The sequence below is a fragment of the Eschrichtius robustus genome, chromosome 17 (genome assembly GCF_028021215.1).
Source record: "Eschrichtius robustus isolate mEscRob2 chromosome 17, mEscRob2.pri, whole genome shotgun sequence".
NCBI classification, from domain to species: Eukaryota; Metazoa; Chordata; class Mammalia; order Artiodactyla; family Eschrichtiidae; genus Eschrichtius; species Eschrichtius robustus.
In genome coordinates, this window is record NC_090840.1 from 54,056,601 (window position 1) to 54,068,785 (window position 12,185).

The 12,185-nt window shown below is 38.8% G+C and overlaps 1 protein-coding gene across 2 annotated transcripts in view; it reads right to left on the minus strand.

The window, feature by feature from the left end:
* Positions 1 to 12,185, minus strand: part of DPYS (dihydropyrimidinase) — an 80,114-nt gene that overhangs the window by 43,371 nt on the left and 24,558 nt on the right. For both annotated transcript variants that reach the window (XM_068525382.1, XM_068525381.1), the window contains exons 5-6: positions 3,087 to 3,243; positions 1,696 to 1,837 (exon numbers count right to left, since the gene is read on the minus strand). In XM_068525382.1, the coding sequence (XP_068381483.1) occupies positions 1,696 to 1,837; positions 3,087 to 3,243 (299 nt within the window). The remainder of the gene's footprint in view (positions 1 to 1,695; positions 1,838 to 3,086; positions 3,244 to 12,185) is intronic.

Below are 12,185 nucleotides of genomic sequence, written 5' to 3' on the forward strand. Positions count from 1 at the left end.
TTATGAGATGATCATGTAGACATTATATGGAATATTATAGAGTTAAAATAAGATAGACCTATAATTCAGGTGACAACGCTTTTAGAAATCAACTAAGAGGTTCAATTTTGTGCTACTGAAATTTACATGAACCAACAGTCATGGACAGTCTGCTATAAGAGATTTTAATATGGACAAACTTCAGAGGGATGTGATCCCTCTAAAATGATTTGTTTTTAAATGTTGAGAATTTATCCCTATGTACATTTACATGGCAAGAGCATCCTTAAGGTTTATTTAATTATCAAAGGGTCCCCATCTCATAAAAACATTAAGAACCATGTCCTGAAAGTAATTTTCCCCTAAATAAACCATCTGAATGTTTCAGAAAATAACATAGGCTCCTGTATATTATGAAGAAGTATCTGATCACTTTAAAGCCATTTATACACTTTATATATTATGAAAATCTGCTGTAATGAAGGTACTCATTGTAATTCACACAAGTTCAAAGTGAAAGGTTGGACTGTTATCAAGAAAGTCTAAGCAAAGAGAAAGAGAAGAAAAGTCATCTGGGATGCTTAGAATTAGGGTAGAGGTAGCAGGGGGTGGAGAGGACAATTGGTAGAAGATAGGGCTGTAGAGATGTTTTGAAGATCCTTGCATGTAAATTAACTGTTCAAATATCATCCAATAAGTAATGCTGAAAATTAAAGGATTTTAGAGAGGAAAGTAGCATGAACAGACCCTGGTGTTTGAAAGGCAACTCTGGTCTTAGAGTATGGGATAGATTGTAGTAAGCCAGAGAGTGGAGGCAGGGGCACCAGCTGTGAGACTACTGCAATGGTCCAAACAAGACATGGGACTCAAAGTAGAATGGTGGACATGATGGTGGAAATAAGGAGGCATTTTGGAAATAAAATTGACAAGACCTGGTAAAATATTAGAGCTAGAAGTGAGGGGTATGTGTAAGGGATTCTGAGGTGTGAGATGTGATTAATGTGCCATTGAAGGGAGGGGTTCTGAGAGATGGGTGAGAATGGCATGACAATGGGGACCTCAGGTCTTACCAGGCAAGTCTCCACTGCTGATCTTTACAACTACACTTGTCAGCTGGCTGGATAGGCTAACATATGAACATTTAGCCATTTGATTCTTCTTCATCCTCAGGTAGAGAATTTTAAATCATGAAATTTTAAAAAAAATCTTTCTATATTTTGGATTATTATTTATGTAACCTCATACAGCAGTTTTTAAAACATAATATCCAAAAGTTCTTTAAAAGGGATATCTACATTTTTATATGAAAAGGAGGTATGAACGTAATAAAAATTCTTCATGTCCTTTCAATCATTCCAAGTATTTATATCAGTGACACATGAGGAACTAGGATTCAAAAACATGGAAATCAAGTCGAAGTGTTATTACATGTCAAAGATTTCAAGAATAATCCTCTAGGTACCCAATCTAAATTTATCCCCTAATGTCTGCATCATGGTGCAAAGCATCCTCTAAACCATGCAGAGAAGAAAATTGTTTTTCATTATTATCTTGCGGGATGGCATGGTGGTGGTGATACTGTTGTATTCCCAGTTTCCACTCTAGTGAAAACAATCAAAAAACTTCTCTATGAAGGCTTTTGCCACTCTGGTCCTAAAATGGGCCCGATTCTGGCTGAAAAATCAGGCAAAACAGACTGAATCCTGTGAAACTCACCACGCCTTTTTCCCATGTTACTGACATCCGGTCCTCAACACCATTCACTCCATTGGGAATCTTAGTAAAATCATCCTTCCCAAGAGCTTTCTGGCAGGTGTTGAAAGTGCAGTGGTCAGACCCTGTTATGGTTAGATCACCACTGTAAAAGAGAAACACACAAGAGCAATAGGGGTGAGTAGATAGAATATGTCAGGAGGAAGCTACCATAACCTTCCCTGGTCTCTGGACCCCATTCTCAACTGATAGTCAGAAAACTGCAACGGAGAATGAGCAGCTTTTTTCAAGTACGTATTTCACCCATGCCTGTCTCTATTCCAGGAAACACTTTTGGAGAATAATACTCTTACATGAAGCATGATGAAGGATCGTGCTTGGGTCAGAAACAGTGGGTTCTAGGCTCCATCACCTATTGGTTATATGACTATGAGTTTGTCCAATGCTCAGTTTCTCATCTAGAAATTGGTAATTATATATACTTGATGACAATTATTCAGGATCACTGGCAATAACATAAGTGAACATTTCTTGTGAGTACAGAACTACACAAAGATGAACCAGGGTGATTCACATGAACAGAGGCAGCCCCTGGCCACATGGCAATGTTGTGATGAGCAGAGGTGGGACACTGGCTGAGGATGTTGAGGTCACGAGCAACAGGAATTGTGCTTTGACCTGTGAGTCACCTCGGGGATGTAGAAGGCTGAAGGAGGTAGGAGCCTGAAAGGAAATGGCAAGTGAACTCTTGGACAGTCTGTGGTGAAAAGCTCTTTGTTAACCTGGATCTGAGTATCCGTGAATGGAGAATGTCTGAATGTCCACGAATGGTGTATTTCTCAAGAAAAAATGATCAAAATGTCTCCCAAAACAGCATCTGAAAATAGTTTGGATGGCCTTTCATGGGGATAACCTGCTCAGAGGGTAGGATTTTGCCTTTCACCTCTCCAGTGGCTCTGCCCTAGATCATCATCTCTTGTATCTATACAACAAGCACATCTGGTTCCTGGGTTATATCAGCATAGAAAAATATTCAAGACTATTCTGTACGATAAAAATGGGGCATATTGAAGAGACCTGGTCCTAGGCAGCAAGAGATAGAAAAGACAACGAAAAAATCAGAGCAGAGGAAAATTTCAGTAAAAATGATCTGATTTCTCTGTGGCCAGGAGAGATTTTACACCACATCATAACACAATTAAGCCAATGCTTTTGGGTCTCCAGATGAAGGATTCCCCAGGGCCTGTGAGATCAAGTAGAACAGAAGACTGGGAGGTCAATGGAAGGTCCAGATGGTAGGACAAGATCTCCTACACTCAAAACACTCAAGTTTTGGGACTAGCAAAACATCTTCTTTTGGCAAAACATCTTACAATCATCTACTAAACTATTACTTAGCCAACAGATTCATGAGGAAGTCAGGCGTTGAAGGGTCCGGTCGTAGGGGTGGACCCATAACGTGATGGGCTGCATGGGGCCATTCTCTATTCCAGTAGTGAGTGCCATCTGTGCCGAGACCTGCTGCGATGGGTTCTCCATAGACCACCTTCCCTGGAAAGTTCAAAGGGAAGCGTTCAGCACCTCGATTTGCTCTTAAGAGAGCCATTTGACAAACACATAAATATTAGTCTTCTCTGTCCTACATAAACTACAATTTACCTCTCTGATCAGGACTGAAAAGTAAAATCTACTGTTTACTGAGCCTTTACTATGCTCCAGTCAGTGTGCACTGCGTGTTGTGGTAGATGATTGTACCCACTCGCTGATATTAGGCTTGGCCTCATGGCTTCCTTTGGCCAATTATATATGAATAGAAGTAACATGTGCTGCTTCCAAGCAGAACCTGTTAAAGCCACAACGAGTTCTCCCTCTGTCATGAGACCAGTAGAAGCTGCTTCTTCAGGTGTGTCTCAGAATGAAGAGACTATAGAGCAGAGGCATAGCCAACCGATGATGGATATGAGTATGAATAAGAAATAAATCTCTGCCATTGTAAGCCATTGATATTTTCGGTTAATTTGTAACTGTAGCATAACCTAGCAAAAGCTGGCTGATATATGTGCCATTCTAATGGAATCTTCTCAAAAACCCTATCTGGGAAAAGCTATTATTATCTCCATTAAAGTATGAGTCCTGGGCATATATCTAGAGAAAACTATAATTCAAAAAGATACATGCACCCCGATGTTCACTGCAGCACTATTTACAATAGCAACCTAAATGGAAGACATGGAAGCAACCTAAAATGTCCATCAACAGGTGAATGGATAAAGAGGATGTGGTACATATATACAATGGAATATTACTCAGCCATAAAAAATAATGAAATTATGCCATTTGCAGCAACATGGATGGACCTAGAGATTATCATACACTAAGTGAAGTAAGCCAGACAGAGAAAGAGAAATAGCATATGATATCGCTTATATGTGGAATCTAAAAAACAATGATACAAACGAACTTATTTACAAAACAGAAATAGACCCACAGACATAGAAAACAAACTTATGGTTACCAAAGGGGAAGGGAGGGAGGGATAAATTAGGAGCTTGGGATTAACAAATACACACTACTATATGTAAAACAGATAAACAACGAGGACCTACTGTATAGCACAGGGAACTATATTTAATATTTTGTAATAATCTATAAGGGAAAAGAATCTGAAAAAGAATATATATATATGTATATATGTGTATAACTGAATCACTTTGCGGTACACCTGAAACTAACACAGCATTGTAAATCAACTATATTTTAAGAGACTAAATAAAGATAAAACTTTTAAAAAAGATGAGGTTAAGGCTTATAGGATTAAGTAACTTCTGTACAGTTAAATTACATGCATTCAGCATAGATGGGGTGGAGAAGGTAGGGTCCGAATCCAGGCATTTTGACTTGAGTGGTCCTAACCTCTACACTATACTATCCTGATGACAATGATCATATGGTCATACGGAGTCCAACCACACTATATCTCTGTTGCAAGTAGATTGATCATCTTTGCACACCCTTAAGGTATAAACTTCCTCTAAAACCTCATGTTAAATAAAATAACACTCAGATAATAAAATTGTAGCCAGGAATGCATATTTATAAAATCATGCAAATGAGGCCATCAAAAGCACACTATGTTAGAAAAGTTAATAGCTTGTAGTGAATTTGAATTTAAAATCAGGAGCCTATCTCTGATTAGCATTTGTCAGCATAATAGATTCTTTGGCACCAACCTGCTCATATCCAAGCAGTCATGAAGGAGAGTGCACAGAAAGGAGAAGCTGGCATCCCAATTACTTCACTCTGGTTAACCAGATGCCAGACTTTAGTTAAAATCCTGATACACAACTGAAATGCACTGATTTCCTCAGAGTCCTGACCGTGGATGGCCACCAGCTGCCTGAGTCATATTGAGTTGGAACGTAGCACCCTATTACCTCACAGATCATTTCTCCCCAAAATGAGCCATCTTCCTCCAGTGAGCCTAGGGATTTGAAAAACCCTGAAAGCAAGGCTGCTTGAAGCCTAACCAACTTTGCCTCTTATGTAACCTAGCATCAAACTACTGTTAATAAAAGTTATCCTCCAAGAACTTAGCCACGGCTAATATCCTTCACTTTCACGATATACACACATTAGGTGAATCCCACCCCGTTTCTTACTGTCCTATTCCCAGAAAAGAGGAAACGCCGTTAGTATCTCCTTCTGGTGTACCGAACAAGAAACAATCACTTTTAACATGAACTAAGAGGTAATGCACTATTTACTGGAGAGATAACAGGACAGGCATGGTATTGTATTTGCAGGTACAAAGAGACCTTCCTATTCCAAGAGAACTTCTTATGGATGCTTGGACAATGAAAAACTCAGATTCTTGATCTGCAATCGCTTTACAAGTTGCCAACTCAGGATTTTTCCTGGTACTTCATTACAGAGGAAAGAGTCTAATCACATGTTCTGTTCAATCATTTGGCCCATCAAGGTGGTATGGGAATACAGTTCCAAAATTTCTACAATTTTAATAGCTCTCAGGAAAAATTAAAAGTGTCAGCATCTACCAGGAGTTTGCCAGGACTGTTTTGAAACCAGATGACAGGTAATTTCCTTGGAAGGGCTTAGCACCTTTAAAATATGACGTGCCACTTTTTTGGCATATACAACAATCTCTTTGTTAACAGGGTTATTTTCAACTGTCTCCCCATTAATTATCTGTAAGTACTTAAAAAAATGAAAAAATAAAAAAGTAAAAATTTCTAACTATTCTTCCCTGTATTTCACAATGGTTCTAAGACATTTTTCAAAGGACTAAACAGCATGCAAGCTGTAAAAAGGAAACAAGGGGCCTGGATAATACATAAATTGAAGAATCAAACTAGATTAATTAAGCATAATGGCGGGTTCTGTTAGATTTGGGCCAGAAATAAAGTAGTAATAAACATATCTAATGTATGTATAGCACTCTAGAGTTTGCAAATACAGCTTGAAGATCATATACCTTACTTGACCTTCATGGCAACCCAAACACTGATTTGACAGACAAAGAAACTGACACTCAATAAGACTAATTTGTCTATGACACAGGGGTAGTGAGTGGTACATTAGAATTAGAATCCTAGTATACTGATAACATACCATACATACGCAGTATGTTAGTAGGAAAAGTATCATTTTTCATTTCTTGGTAAAGAGCATGTATTTTTAAAAGTCAACCATAAGATCTGTGGACATGGTTAAGCAATTTTCCAATTTCACTTACTGGTTTGATTTGCTACACTTAACAGGTTAGTAATGAAAAGTCCTAAATCTGTCCTAGTCTGATACTCTCCTGATTACATTCGAGACCAGACGATTTCAGCAACTCCTGGGAGACAGTACATATCCATCATTAATATCCTCCCACTGTCTCAGCAAGTTTCACATTATGTTGTATCCTGTCTCCCCATACGTGTTCTCTCCTTCTTTCTCCATCCTTTAGCTCAAAACCAAAAAAGAGTCTTCACTTATGATGCAATCCCCCAGTTAAAGGAGTTCCGCTCTCTGAGAGATAGTTACGATTTCCAAATAGTGAAACATGTCAAACCAACCAAAACTACCCCCCATCCCTGACCAGACAGCCCATTGTTTATTAGATGAAAGTGACAGAGCAGATGTTAACATCTTGTCTGAATTTGGGAGCAGCATGTAATCAAGTCATGGGATCTTTTAGAAAAGGTTGAAAGATGCAGAGAAGCTGGCATGGGTACCCAGGAGCGGAAGCACTGCCTGCCAAACAAAAGGCCAAACGCTTTTATAAAAATAATTTCTCCCAACTAGAAGGATAAAGTAGAACCTTCCTGGGCTTTGCCTGCATTCAAAATATTACACTTACAAAGAAAGAAAATAATTGAGAAGGAAAATACGTAGAAGCAGCATAATAAAGTAGATCACACAAATTTAGGTTCAAATCCTGATCTTGCTTTTAGTTGGTGACCTTGTGCATGATAAGTCATTGCTCTTGGTCTCAGTTTTTCTCATCTATGAAATGGGATCATAACGTCCCTCTAGTGTGGCAATTTTGTGAGGATCAAACAACTTAACGTATATGAAAATACCTAGCATCTTCCTGGGATCCTGCAGTCACTTCGTGTTATGAGCTGAATTGTGTCCCTTGTCAAAATTCACATGTTAAAGTCCTAACCCCCAGTATCTCAGAATGTGACTGTATTTGGAGATAGGGCGCTTTAAAGAGGTAATTAGGTTAAAATGAGGTCATTAGAAGTGAGCCCTCATTCAATACGACTGGGGTCCTTATAAGGAGAGGAAATCTGGACACACACACACAGAGGGAAGACAACGTGAAGACACAGGGAGGAGACAGCCCTTCCAAGCCAAGGAGAGAGGTCTGGAGCGCACGCATCCTTCCTTCAGTGACCACAGGAAAACCAATGTTGCCAACACTTAGGTCTTGAACTTCTAGCCTCCAGGACTGTGAGAAAATTAATTTCCGTTGTTTTAAGCCACCCAGTCTGTGGTACTTTGTTAGAGCAGCAAACAAATACATTCTACAAATGTTAGTTTCCTTATGGTTACACAATTCTTATTTTTTTTTAATCTTTTAAAATGGGCAGTCTTGAACTGCTTTGCAGTTGGACATAAGGTAAATCATCTTGTACTAAATTTAAAGGACAAGGGATGTTCGGATGTTCACGCACAAGAAAGAAAAAAGGAAGCCTGAGATTCAAATCCACCTTAACTCGGGCACACATCAATCCTTTCTTAGGAAAAGCACTCGTTACCAAGCATCAGCTCATCGTACTTGCGTGAGATTTGGTTTTCTCTATTCAGCACCAACAACTTTATACTGTGGGTATGGAGCAAGGGAGGGGGGATTCTGCTTCTGGAAGAAAAGGATAACACTGTAGGGACAGCCTTCTGATTCCCTTACCTCATTTTTGCAAAAGTGGCTTCTCACAGTAAAGATGGGAACTAACCTATAGTAACTCAACTTAGATTAACTGAGACTTGAAATAAGCATGAAATTGAAATTCCTTGCAAACGGTCAAAGGCAACTCAGTTTCCATGGCTTGCATGTGAAAGCTTTCTTCTTTTCCCTGTAACCTGCTTTTCACTTTTTATTGCAGGTGCTGAATGCTAAAAGGAAATATCATGGTAGGGAAACCGCAGGCTTTGAAAGAACGTTGGTGGACTGAACATGCATTCCCGTCTCTTGCTTCCCAGTTCACATCAAACCCTGGTGAAGATGTACAACAGATGAACAAAATCCAAAAGTGTGCTGAGAATAAAAAGAGGAACCATGGCCGACCAGAGGTTATGATAGATTGTAGGAAGACAGAAAGCTGATGGGATGGCAATGCTTATAAAGGAAAGTAGAATCAGCTACAACTTGAACTCAAACGAGCAGAAGGGTCATGACAGACATTCCTCCTGGTGTGGGGAAGGGGATGAGTTGGGGCAGTTAGCCCTCATCCCACCCTCTGCCTGGGGAACAAAGCTTTCTAAGGTGGTGCTGATGCTACAGAGTGAAGCTCACCTGAAAACCGAAGCTCACCAGTGACCACGCCCCATTTACATTCACAAAGTTCATAGTCTCATTGTTGGTGCTCTCATGTGGGGGCGGGGCCTGCTCAACAGCAGAGGGAATCCACACCAGCTCCCTACTCTAATCACCTGAACTGTCCAGTCATGAATACAGACAGCCCAAGATCACCAGACACTTAAAGAAAAAACAAACAACATAAAAAGAAGGGCCAAGGTGTTTAAAAAAAAAACTGAAAAATTGACTCAGCAAGAAACAAAGATAATCCAGGAAACAGAATTAAAAAAAAAAAAATCTGTTAGTATTCTAATGAGGTCAAAAAGATCTCATCTATTGAAGGAAAAAAATTTTAAAGTAAGCAACTGTAGGGAAAAAAAAGAGCTATCAGAGAACAAGTGTTTTCTTGGAAATAAATATATGATTACCAAAATTAAAGTTTATTAGAAGGAAAGAAGAAGTAAACAAAATCCTTTCCTAAAATATAGAGCAAAAAGCAGGTTTTTTAAAAGGTGAAAGTAGTTAAAGGACATGGAGGCTTAGTTCAAGAGGTCTTATACTGGAATTCCAAGAGAGGAACAGAGAAAATTAATATGACAGAAATAATAGAAGAAAAATTTTCAGAATCAAAGATCAGCCCTCAGATTAAACAGACATCTGAACATGAAGGTGAATTTTTAAAAATCCTACTGCTAAACATAGTCTTAATATAATTTCTGGAAGTCTAAAATGAAGAGGAAATATAAAAATCTTCCGGATGGTGAAAAAAGTGACAAATGGACATGAATTTTATTGGCATTTGTCTATGTATCAGTAACACTAGACGCCAGAAAAGAATGAAATGGTGCCCTTATAATTCACAAGGAAATAATTCTGAACCTAGAATTCTATGTCCATTCAAGTTGCAAACAAGCTTGAGGACAAAGAATCAGAAAATTTACCTTCTAACACTCTTCCTTTAAAACTCACATGAGAGGGACTTCCCTGGTGGTCCAGTGGTTAAGAATCTGCCTTCCAGCACAGGGGACACAGGGAACTAGGATCCCACATGCTGCAGGGCAACTAAGCCCCGATGCAGCGAAATAACTAACTAAATTAATATTTTTTTAAAAAATCACATGAGAGGGGCTTCCCTGGTGGCGCAGTGGTTGAGAATCTGCCTGCCAATGCAGGGGACACGGGTTCGAGCCCTGGTCTGGGAAGATCCCACATGCCGCGGAGCAACTGGGCCCGTGAGCCACAACTACTGAGCCTGAGCGTCTGGAGCCTCTGCTCCGCAACAAGAGAGGCTGCGATAGTGAGAGGCCCGCGCGCCGCGATGAAGAGTGGCCCCCGCTTGCCGCAACTGGAGAAAGCCCTCGTACAGAAACGAAGACCCAACACAGCCAAAAATAAAAATAATAAATAAATAATAAATACAAAATTTAAAAACAAAAACATAAAATCTGGAAAAAAGTTGAACACCTATATATCCACTGCAGACTTTACAATTAGTATTTAAAAAAAAAAAACCACATGAGAATCTTCACAGTAATTCAAGGAAAGGGGAGAGATGGGAACCAAGAAACAGTATATCCAACCTAGGATTCTGTGAAAAGAAATCCAAGGATGGCATCTCTACAGCTTGGAAAGTATAAAAATAAAGCAGAAAGCCAAAAGATTCTCCTCCTAAAAAAATATCTCTGCAAGAAGAGCTGATTCATTTCAATAGAAGCTGATTCCATTCAATAGAAGGTATGAGGTAGAAGCTGGAAAATCTTCATGATATAGTAAAGAAGGTGTACATGTTTCTTTTCTGAACCTATATTCAAAAGAGCTAACTGGAAAAATTCCAAGCCCAAAAAAACTTTACAAGACAATAATGGTCTAAATATGTAGCAAATTAAAATAAGGCATGCCATTTATCTTATGGGAGTGTAGGAAAGGAAACCCACTTCACCTTGACACTTGGCGATGGCCTCTCCAAGAGTTAAATGACATTAGCGCTCACTCTCAAGTTAGTGATATAAATTCCTCTGAGGTTCTCTTCTCCTGAATTGTTTCTACCAAGAAGAATATTTCCACAATCTAACTTTATAACAGTTCTAAATTTTAGACCTAACCTATAGACAAAGCTTGGAAGACCTGATTCTAGTTCTAGAGCCAACTGAAAATGCGGTAACTCCTGTCCATGTAAAGATAATAATACGGCTGAAAGAAGTCGGGACGGGGCAGAGAGGGTGATGCTTGGCCTCTCAATTCCTTCTCAGCCTAGTAGAAAATAAAGAGATACCACACACAAGAAATAGCCAAAACACATAAATTTAAGTAATATTACCTGAAGTGAACATTTACTACTAACAAAACTCAGGAGGTGAGAGGTAAGATTTATGTAGGCTAGACTGTTCTTTTTTCATCACTCAGAGTCAAGTGATACTGTCAAAAATTTATGTCACTACTTACAAATTTATGGTTTAGAAATTTGAAGGAAACCACCAAAAAAATAGACACGGTTAAAAATTGCTAGTTCCAAGGACTGAGCTGAGAGAGATAGAAGATGTTTACTCTTCACTTAATAGATTCTTGATCATTTCCATTTCTGGAATGTTTTCTTCTTTTAACAATGATAAAAAAATAACAAAATGATGGCAATATTTTAAATAAATTTGTTAAAAATGTAAGGCCAATAAACAAAACCAATTAAATATAAACTTGGTATCTGCATTTCCCAACTCTGTAAACTGATTTCTTCTGGAACAGGGCGGAGGGTAATAAAAAATGTGGGCTTTGGAGTTGGATAGACTTGAATTTCAGGTTTAGCACGTACTAGTAAAGTGATCATGGGCTTAATTTACCAAACTTTTCCAAGCCTCAATTTCATCAGTCACAAAACAGTGAAAAAATTTAGCTTGAAGCATTGTTATGACAATTAAAAAAAATATTGTATATTACAATGCATTGATGAGATAATAAAACTTGAAATGAGATAAAAGATATATTAAAACATGTGCCAAGCACATATTAAGCACTCAACAAAGTTAGCTGTTATAATCATTAACCCTCAGGTCGCTACCTCTGCGGTATATAGTTGGCAATTCAACAATAAAATCCAAGGTAATAAGAGCATTGTATTGCTAGGCAACTACAATAGAGACAGTTACCAATTGGGTATCTTTTGTGCCTCCTGGGGCAGTGAGTCTCAAATTCAATACGCATAGGAATCACCTGGGGTTCTGGTTATAAGGGCACATTCTGATTCAGTGCATCTGCGATGAGGTCCAAGGACCTGCATCGCTAACGAGCTCTCACTGGGTGTCAGCACTGTGTTCCAGGGACCACACTCTGAGTGGCAAGGCCCTAGATGATGGAATGGGCTGGCAAAGGTATTTACAGATGTTCATATTACAAATCTATAAGGCTGAATTTTTTTCTTCTTTAAACAAGATAACAATGAATAGATGTATCTTGCTCTTTTATGTTCAGA